This window comes from Rhipicephalus sanguineus, chromosome 7 (genome assembly GCF_013339695.2).
Source record: "Rhipicephalus sanguineus isolate Rsan-2018 chromosome 7, BIME_Rsan_1.4, whole genome shotgun sequence".
NCBI lineage: Eukaryota > Metazoa > Arthropoda > Arachnida > Ixodida > Ixodidae > Rhipicephalus > Rhipicephalus sanguineus.
Window position 1 is genome coordinate 104,254,258 of NC_051182.1, and position 18,469 is coordinate 104,272,726.

The 18,469-nt window shown below is 45.5% G+C and overlaps 1 protein-coding gene across 1 annotated transcript in view; it reads left to right on the forward strand.

The window, feature by feature from the left end:
- Positions 1-2,934: 2,934 nt before the first annotated feature.
- The window catches only part of LOC119399689 (acidic mammalian chitinase-like), a 28,584-nt gene continuing 13,049 nt past the window's right edge, over positions 2,935-18,469 (forward strand). The window contains 6 exon segments of the mRNA XM_037666508.2: positions 2,935-3,108; positions 4,456-4,704; positions 6,248-6,433; positions 7,699-7,818; positions 10,410-10,704; positions 16,192-16,501. Coding sequence (XP_037522436.1) covers positions 2,965-3,108; positions 4,456-4,704; positions 6,248-6,433; positions 7,699-7,818; positions 10,410-10,704; positions 16,192-16,501 — 1,304 coding nt within the window. The 5' untranslated portion in view covers positions 2,935-2,964.

Here is an 18,469-nt window from a genome sequence, read left to right on the forward strand (position 1 = left end):
ATATAGTCGCCACTACGCTTTTTTGCTGTTAAAATAAACGCTTTCTCAACTGCTCGCGGAAAGCTGGAAGTGAATTCACACTCAAGGTTATCAAATACTTGTGCAAAACCACGTACTTTGATTTGAGTAATCTGATATCAACTGTTGCCGATACGTAGTCTCTACAACTAGTCGTCAACAATGAAGAATCAAAGCGGATATCTGCAGAAGGCTTGCGGCTATAATTATTCATCTTTCTCATTATTCGCGTATGTAAGGCACTTGGCCACTCAGTACAATGACCATATGGTTAAACCATTGCGCGCAGCATGAAATCACTTAACGATGAATGTCATCAACCGCACAATGTGGCATGGCAATGCCAAGTTAAAAAGCGCGAGACCACATTTATTTTCTGTCATGAGTTTCGCTCTGCGATGTAGCATCATGAAGGAAATTGTCGGCCGACGTGACCACGTTGCAACGTCACAAAAAAAGAAAACCGGCAACGCAACAAAACGTTCATAAACACCACATCACTATCCGCACTACAAAACTATTTTTTCCACGCTGCTACGCTAGCTTACAGCGGCTGCGATTGTACCCTGACACGATGGATTCATATTTATTTAGGAATCTTTGCTTACTACGACGCCGATTGGTCCTGTAGCATTGTTGAAGATACAAAAATGTTGTTTGAAAACAGAACAGGCGCCAGAAAACTGGCCGGATAAGGAGCCATTTATTTTCCCACAAAGTCTACGTACACATGCCTTGGAGCATCCTCAGGTACTCGGACTACCTAAAACTGTTAGTTGTGCCTCGATGTTTCTCTGCTAAGGTTCGCTCTTGCCTCGTGTTGTTTTCAATATTTACGCGAAAGTGGCCTGAGTGTACATTAACATTCAATCAGTGCCAATGATTAGAGATAACGAAGGAATTCAAGGTCGTTCATCCGGCCAAGAAGTAATAAAACTTTTCTGGGAAGTGAAAGTGATCCTAGTTTATGTGTCTTCACCGAAAGTCTTAGCGAAGCTACCTTGACCTGGAATAGGAGCCTGATGCACAACGCGAGCGAGCATACCTATGGACGTCCACTTCCAAAAACAAGTAATAGAGGTTACACACTTAATCGCGTATCTTGGCTTGCGTAGGTATCCCCAAATACCACCACGGTCGTATTAAGGTAGACGAGATAGAAGCGGTCTGTCAAAGAGGTGACAGTACCAAACATTTCTGCCAAGAGCTGAGTAGCGGTGATACGACCAGCTGTACAGAAGTCAGATATGCCTAAATTAAGATATCTATCCCCTCCATCTCGATGCACCTGTGTACAACAGAATACATACAAGACACCTGTAATGTCTATTTAGCTATGGACAGATTTAGCTTTGCACATATATATAAGGAAGTGGTATTTTCCTTTTCAAATCTTCAGCCTAAAATAAAAAAAGGCATTGCGAACGTCTTGCAAACTAACGGGAAACTTTTGCTCTTTAGGAGGATGAACGCTGTTTGCTAAACGTGTATGTGAAGTAGGAAGGAAGCGATGGCAAGAGAAGCCGACGACAAAGAAGAGCGCGTGCAATCGAATAAAAGTATGGCGTCTGTGCCGCTGGACGTCTTTTATTCATAGCGTCACATGTATATACAGCCCCGCGAAGGGAGCCGGTGATTGCGCCGCCCGAGCGCCACCGATGAAACACGCTAGGTACACTTCTAAGTTCACCACATTCTATCCGGTGGCAACGTGTGGCAAGTTATCCGTAGGTCGACTTATAAATTTTGTAACTTACAGTCAAACCCGGTATCACGTGCAGAGGAAATTCAGTAGGGGTCGTAGCGCCTCTCTGTGAAACATACAACGTGATTGCAAAAAGAAAATGTACTTGCCCTTTAGTATATGACCATCTTGCGTCTTCTTCCATTTAATGATACTTCACTTGCTGCGTTTAATTGAGAACGCTACAGTAAGCAATGTTCGATATCACTTGCCGCACTACTCTGCTAAGCAGTTTATGCGCCGATGAACATGTCCGTGAACATTTACACAGTTGATTGTGAAGCTTGTGATATTTCAAAGTTGCAAGTGGAATGGTACCAAACATATTTTGTTTGTGGGCGCAGGGTTGGGGGATGAATACGATGCCTAATTTGGCGGGATAAGTACCCTTACGGCAACGAAGGAAGCAAAAGAAATGAGCAGAGGAAGACACCGGTCACTTTTTATTTGTTTTGTTAGTTTGTTCCTTTGAATGCACTAAAGTGAGTAATGTCCGAACAGTTACTCCAATTGAGTGTACGAGCTTGTGATTAGAAAATGAGAGTCAGACACTGCTTTATAAAGCGCTTCCTTGAAGTACCCATTAGCGAAAGATTTGGTGTCTGTATTCGTCGCAAGTGTAGTTGCTCATACAGCTCGGCGTAAATGTTAAACACACTTGCCTAGAACGCTGGACAGTGCGTTATGGACACGTGAAGGCTACCTGTGACATCTCGTTTAACACAGGCCGATTTAAACGCGCGCGGGAACCATTGATACTTGATAATATGAGGGTTTCGTGTAACCACGTGTTATTACCGATTCCGCTACAGTTGAGAGCGCTCTGCTCCCGGGTTCTGAACTACCACGAGTTGAGCTTGTAACTTAGAAGGGTAGCGGCTTGGGCTAGTTGGTATGACATGACGAATTGTATAGCGCGAACAGGGTACTTGGACAGACAGAAAAAACGAGGACGGGCGTTTCTCTGAACTACGTTTTCCTGTCTTCGAGCAGTGCAGAGCTAGAGTTACATATTTGTTTCGAGCTGAGTTTCTTGTTAGAACAATTTGGTTACATGGTGATGATTATTCTAATCACGCCGTACAAAAAAAAAAAAAACATCGCCGTCTTCACAAACACGCTAGCACACCCTTATAACCAGCTCACTATTTGCCTCGGTTCTTGCAGGCGGCTGGTCGTTCGGGACTCAGCGGTTCAAGGAGATGGCGTCCAACAGCTACAACCGGCGGCTGTTCATCTTCAGCGCGCTGAACTTCCTGCGCAGGCGCAAGTTCGATGGCCTCGACCTCGACTGGGAGTTCCCGCGTGGCAATGAGGACAAGAAGAACTTCGTCGAACTAGTCAAGGTTGGTGTTGCAACTGCGCTCAATTCTTGCACCTACTATATTCTAGGCATTGAGATTGACGATTATAAGATTGAGACTATTAAATTATAGGCAGAAAACGCAAAGCGGTAATAACGTTTTCTCGAATGAAACTCGAGCTACTGCTTTGTCAACTGTCATCCTTGTTGTACAATGTCGACTGTAAGTCGTTCTTTGTCGGACGCGTAGTTCTCACGTCGCGACCAGAAGCAGCTCTCTCCATTGTAGCACTTCAGACTTAACCACTGAAATATCTCTGATGTCTCGTTGTATATCTCTAGCTCTCTCTGAAGTGGAACACACACTCTAGGGGCAAACCGATACTTTGAATAGAATTTCACGGCTCAGCGTTCGGGTACTTCCCGCCAAAGCATTTCGAAAATTTCTCAACGTTAGACGTAAGCATCGCTTTTTTGCTCATATGCCCGACTTCATAGGAGCACGCACACAACTTCGTATGCCATAATTGAATTTATTTGATAACACCTTGTTACTAGTCTTTCTTGGGGAACTTAAACGCAGAAATTTTTGGTCTGTCTGTCTATCTGTCTGTCTGTCTTTCTGTTTGTCTGTCTGTCACCCGATTGAGCGACCTGGCCAAAGTTGAACCACTTGCCTACCGCCCACCCAGCTTGAACTGGTACGGCTGTTCATACTTGTGAAGGTTGTCGATCAAAAAGTAAATATTACGCATATATGAGGCGCTACATCACTAGGTAAGTATTATGTGGTGTGTTCCTTTAATAGAAAATACATAGATACGTAATTCTAAAGACCCTACTTTCTTAAGCTGCGCTGAAAATGCGGCTGCGCTGAAAATGCCTATGCGCGCCGACGAACGCCCTCTGCCACGGAGGAAGGAAACACTCTGCACAAGCTCATGTTTCCCGACGTATTGCCAGATGGCGTCCATATCTCCCGCAGCGCCTCCTCTATCGTCTTTACACGGCATTTGTAGCGGAGCACGCAGATACGCTGCCAATTTTTTTCATTCCATTTGGTTTTCGAGAATTCTAATGATGGCTGTATTATGATTGCAACTGCTGTATCCCTTGTCGTGAGTGAAGGCCAGTGAAGCTTCGTTAAAGATCCCTTGCACACTCTCGACATGTTTGCGGACAAACGTATCCCAGAAAAGAATCCTAGAATGTAAAAAAAAAAAAGCTGCACCATAGGCTAAGAAGTAAAAGCTTATGTACGACCAGAGCAGCCGGGAATACAACTCGAGACCTCGTGTACCTAAGCAGAAAGATAGCTTTTAATCATACCGTTGGGGGAGAAACTGTTCGCTGCTTCAAGCTAAGGCCAACGATTTTCTTTGTCCCGCAGGAACTGCGTGAAGCGTTCGAAGCTGAGTCCAAGGAGAAGAAGCTCCCGCGACTGCTGCTCACCGCCGCCGTGTCTGCGGGCGCCGAGACTATCAGGGGCGGCTACGACGTGCCCGCGGTGGCCGCCTACGTGGACTTCCTCAACGTCATGTCGTACGACTTCCACGGCAAGTGGGAGAGCATGACGGGACACAACAGCCCGCTGTACGCGGCCGCCAACGAGACCACCTGGAGGAAGCAGCTGTGCATGGTAAGTGAGCATGCTGGTACTGATCATTATCATCATCATCATTATCATAGTTCTCGTTATTGTAGCAGTCCCCGATGACCTTGAAGAAAGGAGTAATAAACAGCAGGGCAATAATGAGGGGAGACAGTAACGAAAGATAGTTGCGGCTAATTGGTAGGGGTTCATCACGAAAGTCCTGCAGGCACAGAAACAAGAAAACAGAAGCGGCGTTTCTGTGGTCGTGTTCTCTTCTCTTGTGTCGGGGTTTGCACGCCACACTTATTTCACGAGGATACAAACACGGTACTGTTACATACCATATATCACTTTCCCATTGCGGGCTTTGACATACTGACTTAACGAATCGAAGTGTCAGTGATAAGAATCTTGAGTTGCGTAATAAATAAATGATTCTTTTGGTAGCCACATAGTTGGACACCGCGAAAAATGCAACTGTGAGCGCGTGCTTGTTGAGTGCGCAGCTTTAGATTAGTAAGAAAAATCGACAACCTGGCTACCGCTCGGTACATCATGGGTATGCGGACGCCAATTAGAAGTCTTTAATTAACAATCGCAACTATTTGACCCCACCTAGACGTCTTGGTATGACCTCAAGATTGCCATCTAGACTTCTTATGCATGTCTACATGACGGCAAGCATTAAGTTTCCCTTTAGTGGGTTACTTCCAAGACGTTTGGTTAAAACAATAAATATCGATACATTTCATTACTGAGATATTTATTCGTTTTGCAGTCCAGAGGGTTCTCAATATCACCTGCCAGCCTCATAACTAAAAAAAAAACCTAGCTTCGTATTTTCATGCTTCCGCAAGTTAGGTTGGGGAAATTGGTGGATTAACGCGAACTAGATATCAATGATTTCCCATAGCACCCACGAAAGTGCAGAAACTGATGATGGCTTCAGGTTCTCCCTGTAATAATGCAGCCATGTGGAGAATTCGCTGTGTCCGCCGCGGTTGCATAGCGGTTACGGTGCTCGGCTGCTGACCCGAAGGTCGCGGGTTCGATCCCGACCATTTCGATAGAGGTATCTCATCCCCCAGCTATGAGCCTAGGAACATATTTATTAGAGAAATCCAATGTGAACCAACAGTGAACGCATAAACGTTGACTTACATGTAAGATAAGTAGTCAAAGCTTCGACAAAAGTTCATGCGATCGGTTGAGATGACCATGAAGAATAAGGAACACGGACCAATTCAAGAATAAAGAAAGCGTATACCTTTGGAAACTCGCACAGGTTCCTTCATCAGACTCATTTTTAAGGAACCGCAGGTGCTAAACATTATTCTGGAGAAATTTACATGGCAGTTTCCGCCAAAACCACAGCGCACATAATATCACATGGGCATGTTCCAGAGTATTTTGGCAGGTCCTGTACAGCTAATAAAATGCAAGTTTGCGTTGTTATGCAAGTTATGCATGTTGGTGGTAATATATTAAGTCTAATAATCTCTTTTATAATTTAGCAAGCAAGAATATGTTAGCGCGCATGCACTTAATTTTTGTTCTAATTACCCACTGCTTTGCCTAACTCGCGCAGGACTTCGGCGTGAAGACCTGGGAACGTCTCGGTGCGCCCAAGGAGAAGATCGTGGTCGGCACTGGTACCTACGGTCGCACCTTCACGCTGGCCAACCCCAAGAAGAACGGCATGAACGCCCCGTCCTCGGGCGGAGGGGACGCCGGAGAGTTCACCAAGGAGGCGGGCTTCCTTGCTTACTACGAGGTAGGCGCCGAGTTACGTTCTCATTAGCAGTACTACTTCATTTTCAGCACAGTTCCTGTTGGTTTCCCATAACAAGATTGCAAAGGCGAATACACAAATAAATATCGAGGCACCGTTGCTAAGGGGCTGCACTGCGGAGTTCGGTCTACTTGGATTTCAGCAGATATGTGAATATAAAGCAGTTATATGGAAACACAGCAAATACTGGGTATTTGCGAGTTAACATCTATATCGTAATGGCACAAACATATTCTTGAAGCGGTGTTTTTGAAACGATTACATCGATTGCAACAACGTAAGAAAGTTGGAATTTCATATCTGAAAGTGAGATACTACCTGAACGCTAGAAGGTAACGGGTTATAGAACTGCCCGTATGAAAATTTGGTTGCAAATTTAAGACAACCACACTAATTCAGAAAATGCTCTATTAAGGTTCTTGCACACGCTCTGCTATCTTGGATAACTGAATTGTGGATTACAAGACTGCCGTGAAAAGGAAAGCCATGGTGAAAAGCCATGGTTTATTGGCTGTAAAGACGACCATTCGCACTCGCCCTAGACTCCTGCGTGCGCGATGGAACTGCTTATGCGATCCTAGTGTTCCATTCGTGCGTTTTATATTGCGCATTACAAGTGATTAGAACTCGCCGAATAAGCAACTTCAATGGAGCAAATGTAGGAAAATTTCGTCAACTTGACTGTCCTTAAGGAATGTTGATGACTTGGGCACTTGCGAATGAAATCAGGTATCTGTCTGGTCTCTAACTTCATAGTATGTAGTGCAAGTTGGGGAGGAGACTAGTCCGCAACTTTCACTGTGAAATTACAAATAACGAGGAGGCCTCGGAGAAATGCTGACATCGGAGCTAAATTATCGACAGTCCTGTTGCCGAGAAGTACCATTTGCGAACGTTTACTTTTGCGCCATTTTGTGTACTACGACGTTTCATTACTTCAAGCATATGTCTTTCCCTGAACTTCTGTCTTGCATGGAACGCGCTACAATATTATTTTTAATGGCAGACGCTTGCTAACTTAGGAAGGTTAGAATGTGCGGATGTCCTTTCACAAATGTGTAAACGGCTGTTTATCTTTCGACAATTATTTCAACACCTTCTTCTATTGACTCGCTATTTTGCACTATGTGATTCTTATTTGCTCTGCCAAAATAGTATTCTTTCGCTTTAGCTATGTTGTGTTGTAGCTATTTCGTGGTGACATATCTGGCGGTGATTGAAGCGTCTGTTTTTTTCGTGCATTCTAGATCTGTGATATGCTCAAGAAGGGCGCCGAGTACGTCTGGGACGACGAACAGCTCGTGCCTTACGCCTACCTCGGAAACCAGTGGGTTGGCTTCGACGACGAGAGAAGCATCAGGGCAAAGGTGAGAGTTTAAAGTTAAGACGTTCGAAATGTGTTACATTTATGGTGAAAGATTTGTGCTCGCATGAAGGAGTTTGAACTCGCAACTAGAGGCTAGTTTCGGGCCGAATAAACTATGCACATTGAGTGAAAAGAGCAGCGCATACAACGAAGAGGACGAAAGGAGGCACGCAGTAGACAGTTGAGCAAATCTTTATTTTGCACGCCCTTTTTATATAGCAAGGTCAATTCTTTCCCACGCAAAGCTACTGATTCGCAGCTATCGCAATTCTAACCCGCGCGTGATATGGCGGCTGCCTCGATGATTTCCTTAATAAGAGTTGACCTACATTGAGATAAATTGTTGGATCTATCAAAATAAGGCCTACACCTACAGTCGCGACACTGTGTGCTCCAAGAATGACTTTAAATACGACTTTTCACATCGTAGGGGTGTCCTCGTAGCCGCGTGTTAATGGGTGGGCCACTTTGCCTTCTCAGAGTGTGCACTTGGGCTTTTCGAACCAATAAGCCCAAACGAATACCCTATGCACATCAAATACGTATTGTTTAGGAAATAAGCGACAACGCAAGTGTCTTTTTTGCGTTTTTTGGCGTTGGTCTGTGGCCTTCTGCAATGTATCGAACGCATTTGCTCCATTGAACAAGGGCAGTCAAAGAGTCTTCGTGAATTCACGTTTACACACAATCACGGAGTACAACACAACAACACTACTACATATCCAGTCACGGTAACATTGTAAAAAAAGGCTTCTGCTCCAGACTTGTACAATAGTGGAAAGAAAAAAAAATAAAATTTTTTCTTAAAGGGACCCTGAAACGGCTTTTTGAAGTTTTTTCAGCGTTTAGGCAAGAGCATCCCCAAATCATTCACACCAGAAATTAAGCGACGCACCACGTACCAAGGCCGCTACGGACAATTATATCTATACCCTCCTTCTCACCACTGCCTTGCACCCTCAACTCACAGACATGCTGGCATCGCCAGCGATCGCAGTGCTCTTATGAGCGCACTCGACGGTTTGAGCTTCGTCCAGATATGGCCTCCGATATTGCGCGCCCACAGGTCGCGCGCTATCTCGGACGCCCAGTGTGCCCGGCAGAACACCGTCTGGCAACAAATACGAAGCTTGCGGAGTGGTTGATATCTCCTCCGACAGGTGCCGCCACACTACCATCCGATCTTATTTTATTCTCTGTACGGCGACAACCTGTAAAAGCATGCGGACAAACGAAAAGAATTCGAGAACGATCACCAATAAGTGTAAACCCTGGTAATGTGGTTGTGTCTTCAGGGGTGAAGGTACAGCCGCAGACACGTGGATCGTCGCGTTGAACGGATCGCGAGAACGCGATGCTAATTGCAGTGGCGAACTGAAGGGATTCCGCTCGCCAGGTGCCTCACAAACATTGCACGATGTCGCAGCTTTACAAGTCACCAATTGCTACATATGTGGTACACAACACGGCTAGGGCGGTTCATTGTGTTCAAGAAAAGACACCTCGAGATAAACACTGTCGCTCAGCTCACGTAAACACGGAGCACGTTGTAACACAGGCAGACGACGCTCGCTGCCCACAGGAGGTTCAGTGACGCGGACTTTACATATCCAATCAGATCAGCCGCCTACGTGACGTCGCGCTTCCAGTACGACGCGCACTGGAAATGGGCGGTTTGAAAACGCGTTTGGCTGAGCCGCTGTGATCGGTGGTGATTCGCAGCTTTAAAGCGTAGGAGAGGAGAAAGAGGGGGAAGCGTAGGAGAGGAGAGGGCGATACATATCACGTACTGTCGCAGCGCATTGTCTTTAGGGAGCCTTCATGTGTGCACGCCCCCTCCGTTTTTAAGACTGGTTACACACTACTACGACGGGGACGAACGGGTGCCGCTATAAGGAGCTTCGCCCATAAAAACTTTGATGTTTAAAGTCTTACTCTTTATCTAGAGAAACCCATAAGAACCGCTTACTGTGTATGAAATCTGTTTACATGAATTACTAATATTGCTTCAAAATGAAATGCAGCAGAGCTGAAAGCACCTCGTGAAGCTTACTCTAGGAGTCACTCTAAAAAATCTGACTGATTGGGGGTGAATTTGGAGACATTTTCCTAAAAAACCTAGCCAGAGTTGTTAAATTTTTAGTGAGCTGTTAAACAGGTAATGCTGGAGCAGGAAGCGAGTGTTTCGAAGTGTTCCGATGATAACCCGTTCATTGTTTGAACAATGTCGTCCTAGTTGCAGCCAATCCTTTGGAATTCATTAGTGAACGCTGAGCCGAGATGTTACTAAACAATTTTTCGGTACTTCCTAGGGCAAACGCAAATTGAGCGGTGTGCGCTTGCCTAACCTTCACTTTCTTGTAAAAATTAAAAACCTATTGACTGACATCGCCGAAAATGCTGACTGTACCGTAGTTTACATGGAATACTCCTGATAATCTGGGCATTCCGTGAAGCACTTCTTTGCCGTACGTCTGGGTGCCGCATGACAAACAAACGACACAGGACGCAATGATCCAGTTAATCATTCCATACTACTAATGGTTTATTTTTGTTTCCTGCCTTCCTTCATTTATAACGCCTCCCCTTTAGATGAACTGGATCAAGGCGAACAATTACGCTGGCGCCATGGTGTGGACCGTCGATATGGATGACTTCCGAGGTCGTTGCACGCCCAAGACCTGGCCCCTCATCGGCGCCATGGCTGAGGAGCTGCTGGGCCGGCCTAGCCGAGGACCCAAGAACGTGCTTCCCATCGTCAAGAAGCCACGGACGATTGCTGCAAAGTCGACGCCAACAACGCAGGCTCCGGGAGCCATCAAGAGGATCGACAATCTCAAGGCACCGCAGTCTGCTCTACCTGTCAAGGACGAGGCTCCAGAACCCGGTAAGTTGGAAGATCAGTCACCTGACCACTCACTCACTCACTCACTCACTCACTCACTCACTCACTCACTCACTCACTCACTCACTCACTCACTCACTCACTCACTCACTCACTCACTCACTCACTCACTCACTCACTCACTCACTCACTCACTCACTCACTCACTCACTCACTCACTCACTCACTCACTCACTCACTCACTCACTCACTCAATCAATCAATCAATCAATCAATCAATCAATCAATCAATCAATCAATCAATCAATCAATCAATCAATCAATCAATCAATCAACTTCAAAGTATATAGGCACATGAACTCCGAAACATTCATGTATGGAGGGCACGCAAACCTCGACCTTGCCGCCACAATAAAATCGCATTTCGTCTCGAACATTCCATGTCCAACCCTACACTAGGCGAAAGAGATAAAGGGATCATGAGAAAGAAAATGTATTGAAGAGGACGACAGACCTGTGTGTGATCGGATAGAGTGCGGCAATGCGGATACGGTAGGATAAGAGCTGAAACAAGTGTTACGATAAGGACCGTTAATATTTGTATGCGTCCAATGAGGTTCGATAAGGGTCAAATTCAGTTAAAACATTCCATCACGTTCACGACAGTCGCATTTTAACATTGTCAGTTTCAAAAGATTTATTCAGTTCAGGGCCGAAACACACCACTGACAAATGCTACGCCCCACCACACGCCACGCAATCACCCGGTGGTGTGAACACAGGCCGTCGCCCCAGATACTTCACCGCACACATCGCGCAATGTACGTCGTCCCCCACGTGACCATGCGTTGCTGACATTCGATACCTTTGGACAGCTCAACAATGCTTAGGCATACTGAGACAACTTTCTCGGAGGTTATGTAATTTTCTGCTTTTTACGGCTGTCACCCGAATGCTCAAGCTTAAGCATAATAAAAGATGGTGTTCTCTCACACTAATTTCGCTCTTGAAATATTTGCAATTTTTTTACAATTCTGGTACACTACCATAATCCAAGGTAATCACGTTCTTTGTACCTTGTAACATTCTTCTATCAAAATTGAATCGTATTGAGCAACGAGGCTCAAAGGAAACGAAGTCCTTCAGATGCATTTGTGTCTCAGCTCCATCGGTCGACAAAAAAAGCCGGCAGATCCCACGCATTGTGGGAATCGATGTAATGCGAAGCAGCCAGCAAAGAGCTGCATACATCGTCTTGTATGTCACTAAGGAAAATGCGTGTCATGGTTTTCATGTTAACTCCTACTATTTATGTTCGTCACACAGTAACGTCGCGCAATACCAACTTCGGGGTAGATCAAGCTAGCGAAACGGCCGCCAGCGCCCCATGAGCGTGGCACGTAAGTCGTGCTGTACATGACATGCGTGTCATGATTTTCATGTTAACTCATGTTATTTATATTCGTCACACAGTCACGTCGGAAGATACCAATCTTGGTGTATATCAAGCTAGCGAAACGGCCGCCAGCGCACCATGAGCGTGGCACGTAAGTCATGCTGTACATGACATGCGTGTCATAATTTTCATGTTAACTCGTGTTTTTATGTTCCTCACACAGTCACGTCGCACAATACCAATTTCGGGATAGATCAAGCTAGCGAAACGGCCGCCAGCGCCTCATGAGCGTGGCACGTAAGTCATGCTGTACATGACATGCGTGTCATGATTTTTATGTTAACTCGTGTTTTTATGTTCGTCACACAGTCACGTCGCGCAATACCAATTTCGGGATAGATCAAGCTAGCGAAACGGCCGCCAGCGCCCTATGAGCGTGGCACGTAAGTCATGCTGTACATGACATGCGTGTCATGATTTTCATGTTAACTCTTGTTATTTATGTTGATTACACAGTCACGTCGCAAGATACCAATTTTGGTGTATATAAAGCTAGCGAAACGGCCGCCAGCGCGCCATGAGCGTGGCACGTAAGTCATGCTGTACATGACATGCGTGTCATGATTTTCATGTAAACTCGTGTCATTTATGTTAGTCACACTGTCACGTCGCAAGATCCCAATTTTGGTGTATATCAAGCTAGCGAAACGGGCACCAGCGCAACATGAGCGTGGCATGTAAATCATGCTGTACATGACACGCGTGTCATGATTTTCATGTTATGGCTTTTCATTTATGTTCGTCATACAGTCATGTTACGCCATACCAATTTTGGTGTACATTCGATTAACCAAGCGACCAGGAGAGCACAAAGTCGTAGGCGGCTAGATAGATAGATAGATAGATAGATAGATAGATAGATAGATAGATAGATAGATAGATAGATAGATAGATAGATAGATAGATAGATAGATAGATAGATAGATAGATAGATACGCTCAAAGTCGCAGAAGTTCGCTAAGAAATGCTTCGCATTTAAAAAAAATTCGGCAGATCCCACGCACTGTGGGAATCGATGTAATGCGAAGCAGCCAGCAAAGAGCTGCATACATCGCCTTGTTTGTCTTTGAGCCAAATGAAATCATTCATGCCATGACATCTAGTCCACCATATATCGCATGTTTGCCATGCACGCATGCATGCACAATCTAGTGTACACCATGCCAATGAAGCGCATATTCTGGTATATAAATGCATGACCTGTCGTTTATGTTCATCACGCACTCGTGTCATGCCATACCAATTTTGGTATATATCACGTTAACAAAACGGCCGGAAGCGCACCATGACAGTGACATGTAAATCATACCGTACATGACATGCATAACATGATTCGCATGTTAAGACCTCTCATTTATGCTCGTCATACAGTCACATCGCGCAATACCAATTTTGGTGTATATCAAAGGAGCGAAATGGCCGCGAGTGCACCATGAGTAGAGCATGTAAATCATGCCATACATGACATGAATATTATGGTTTTTCATGTTACCACCTGTCACTAATGTTCATCATACAGTCTCATCGCGCAATACCAGTTTTGGTGTATATCAAGCTATCGAAACGGCCGTGAATGCACCATGAGCGTGGCATGTAAGTCGTGACATACATGGCATGCATGTCACAGTTTTCATGTTATCACCTGTTATTCATGTTCTTCATACAGTCACATCGCGCAATACCAATTTTGGTGCATATCAATCTAGCGAAACGGCCACGAGTGCGCCATGAGCATGGCATGTAAATCATGTAGTACATTTCATGCATGTCATGATTATCATGTTACCACCTTTCATTTACGTTCGTCATACAGTGGCGTCGCGCAATACCAATTTTGGTGTATACCAAGCTAGCGAAACGGCCGGGAATGCACAATGAGCGCGGCATGTAAATGATGACATACATAACCTGCATGTCATGATTTCCATGTGACCACCTCTCATTTACGTTCGTCATGCAGTCGCGTCGCGCAATACCACTTTTGGTGTATGTCAAGCAAGCAAAACGGCACGAGTGCGTCATGAGCATGACATGTAAATCATGTGCATGCCATGCATGTCATGATTTTCATGTTACCACGTCTCATTTACCTTCGTCATACAGTCGCTTCGCGCAATACCAATTTTGGTGTACATCGAGCTAGCGAAGCGGCGGCGAATGCATCATGAGCGTGGCAATTAAGTCATGACATACATGACATGCATGTCATGGTTTTCATCTTACCAACTGTCATTCGCGTTCTTCAAACAGTCACATCGCGCAATACCAATTTTGCTGTATATCAATCTACTGAAACTGCCGCTAGCGCATCATGAGCGTGGCATGTAAATCAGGTCGTACATGACTTGCATGTCATGATTTTCATGCTACCACGTCTCACTTACGTTCTTCATACTGTCGTGTCGCGTAACACCAATTTTGGTGTATATCACGCAAGCGAAACGGACGCGAATGCACCATGAGCGCGGCATTTAAATCATGACATACATGCCATGGATGTCATGGTTTTCATGCTACGACCTGTTATTCATGTTCTTCATAAAGTCACATCGCACAGTACCAATTTTGGTGTATATCAATCTAGCGAAACGGCCGCGAGTGCGCCATGAGCGTGGCATGTACATCATGTCATACATGACATGCATATCATGATTTTCATGTTACCACGTGTCAGTTATGTTCGTCATACAGAAACGTCTCGTCATACCAGTTTTCTTATGTATCCCTTCATTTAAACGGCCGCGAGCGCCCCGAGACCATGTCATGTAAATCATGCTGCACATAACATGCGCGTCATGATTTGTATGTTAGGACCTGTCATTATGTTCGTCATGAACTCTTGTCACGCCGTACCAATTTTGGTATATATGAAATTAACGGAACGGCCGCACGAGCCCAAAGGCCGTGGAATGTAAATCATGCTGTTCATGACATGCGTGTCATGATTTTCATGATATGACCTGTCATTTATGTTCTTGATAAGGCCATGTTATGACACACCAATTTTGGTACACATCCGATTAACGGAACGGCCAGGGAGCCCAAAGGCCGTGGAATGTAAATCATGCTGTTCATGACAAGCGTGTCATGATTTTCATGATATGACCTGTCATTTATGTTCGTAATAAGGCCATGTTATGACACACCAATTTTGGTATACATCCGATTAACGAAACGGCCAGGAGAGCACAAAGTCGTAGGCGGCTAGATAGATAGATAGATAGATAGATAGATAGATAGATAGATAGATAGATAGATAGATAGATAGATAGATAGATAGATAGATAGATAGATAGATAGATAGATAGATAGATAGATAGATAGATAGATAGATAGATAGATAGATAGATAGATAGATAGATGCGCTCAAAGTCGCAGAAGTTCGCTAAGAAATGCTTCGCATTTAAAAGTGGAGCCCACTCAGACTAACTGAAGATGTATATCTTGGGCTTAATGCTCACATGGACTTAGACTCACCGAAAGTTTCCTCAACCGGACTCACTTGGACCCTGACTCACTGAGATATTTCTCAGCCAAGCTCACTTGCACTCAAGCTGACCAAAATATTACTCAGCCGGATTCAATCAGACTCAGAATCATGGCTGGATCTGAGTCTGAGTGAGTCTGAGTGACCCGACTCATGAGTGAGTTTGCCGACTTATGCTGAGCGCAAATCTTTCAGCATACTCTAACGGGCAGAAATATATAGAAATAAAACAATTACCCAGAAACGATTTACATAATAACCAAAGTAGGAGGTGCTCATCCTGATTTATGTGATCTTCAACATATTTAAGATGGTTTGACCTTTACAGACAATGGAAAAAGAAGCTTTGACTGATGAGTGGTATAAGTTGAACGAACAGGAGAAGGTGCCTCAGACAGGCTGGCCTACGTTTCGATAGGACGACCTATCTTTGTCGAAGGCGATAGGTCCTCCTATCGAAACGTCGGCCAGCTTGTCTGAGGCACTTTCTCCTGTTCGTTCAAGTTATCGCACTCTGCGTTTTCACCTGTCGGTTCCCATCTTGACTTTCGAGTACTTCGCCTGATGAACAATTCTTAACACGCAGACACCAACGCCCGTGTGGTCTGCTACTTCACCAACTGGTCAGCCAAGCGGAAGGGCAAGGGCCACTACGAGCCAGAAGACATCGACCCGACGCTTTGCACGCATGTCATCTACGCGTTCGCCAACATCAAGGAATTCAAGATCGTGTCCACCGAGCCCGTGGACGAAGGCACTGGCGGCGCCCAGAAAGGCTTCTGGGAGAGGATTGTGGCCCTCAAGTCGAAGAACCCGCTGCTCAAGGTCATGCTGGCCGTCGGTGGCTGGATGCTGGGGTCTGCGCCCTTCAGGGAAGTCACCGAAAACTCCTACAGGTAAGGCGCTCCGTGACGTGTGTGTGAGGCAGCGCTGTTGCGACAGAAGCTGTGGCATCGCCCAGAGGTATTGTCCTTAACGAGCCCCTTACCAGGCTTGGGCATCAGAAATCAAATGGCAGATAAGTCGGTGGGGATCGCGCCTGGGAAGTGTGGAACACCTGCACGGCACGACAGCGGTCAAATGTAAACTACAGTACTGAGTGACCTCCGTTTCGACGAAAGCGGTCTTGGAGGAAAAGCCACAGGCCCGCGAGCCTACGTCTAGCTGTTCCTAGAACGCCGCTGACCATGGCCCGTGTATTAACCCTCAAAGAGCTCCTTTCGCAGAATCCTGGTATCGGTGTCGGTGGGCTTGGTGGCGGCGTCATTGGTTGAGAGCGAAAAATCAGAGTTGTCCGTGAGTGAACATTCGAGGAAGATGCGAATTAAAAAAAAAATAACAAAAATATTCGGTTCGAGTGCGACCAGGATATCGAACCTGCGATACGTTGTTCCGTGACGCGGTGCGTTTAGCCGCTCGGCCACCACTCGTTAGCCTCTAGCATAATAAAGGTGATCTATTTATATACACCATTTAGCGTTGGCGGTACGCACATCTCGGAGGTTCTTCAACGGCTTTACACAACACCGGCGAGATGGCGGAAAGGGCCCGGGCCGCAGTTTCAAATAGCATCGCCCTGCCTTGTGGCCCCTTATTTCTTCGTGCCGCATGCAAGAATATTGGACCCGGAGGCGTCCGCACTTAAGCTTTCTTTGCGGCATGGCTTAAGTGTCCACCGAGAAGGGAAGCGAGGCTGGTGATTGGGAAGGCGATACGAAAACGGCCCGATTACGCTATAGCGTTCTACTCTTGAAAACGAAGCTCGAGCATCACCCAAGTTTTTTTATGATGTTTTCATACTGCGGAACTCACAATGCAGCCACTGGAAATGCGCCCAGAAAATAAATAACAACAGAACCAGAACAGAAAGGTGGTGGCGCTCGCCACGGGAACATGACACGCTCCTTTGCCTGTGGCAGTGGTGGGACCGAAGGAGGGTGAGTGTATGCCCCTTGCAGAAGCTAGCCTAGGGAAAGAAAGAGAATGCTCTCTTTGGCAGTAAAGCTGATCTCCTGAAGGACCTGAAACTGGACAATTTAAGTTATCCAGACTCACCCAATGACATAACCATTTGAAAAGCTTTATCTCGGTACAATACAACCTACTGTTTCAGCGATGGGGCTTGAATAATCTTTAAGGAATAGCTGGATTTGGGGGGTAAGCACACCTTACTGCCAAGCTACACGGTGAAGCTTTAGCTTAAACGTACGACTACGCTAGTCGGATGGTGATGACAGTCATTATCGGCACCTTCTTAGGAAGAGGGCGGTTGCAAATACCCACCTAGCCTACTTTATCTACTGAAGGCTTGTTCTCACGAAATACACTTACGCAAGAATTGCACGTAGGAGAAAGTTCCAGCAAACCCTAAAACTGGTCATTTTCTTATCTGTAGTATGCTGGTCATAGAAAAATGCATTTCTGGACGAAAATCTTTGCGAATTTAGCTGAAGATTTAATTGAATCTACTCCAAGTTTAGCATTTTGGTCATATCATTCAGAATATTTTCAGAAGTCTGATGAGGTAGATCAGTGACAGTTGGCCAATTTATTCACGCGGGTAAGCGCTACGCTAGATATGCACCCATCTCTTATTGTTGCTCCCGTAAGCTATGTGATTCCTTTTGCGAGCGTATCATTTCCTTGCTTCGGCAGAATACTCAGAGAAGTGTGTCCCCCGCCTGTAAAACCCGTAGAGCGTAAATTTGCACGAATAGACAGATTTAACCAGAACTTTCAGAGAAGTGTGTCCCCCGCCTGTAAAACCTGTAGAGCGTAAATTTGCACGCATAGACAGATTTAACCACAACTTACAGCGCCGGAAGCTGTTGCTGTGCCTTTGCTGTGGCGTCGGGCGATGAAGA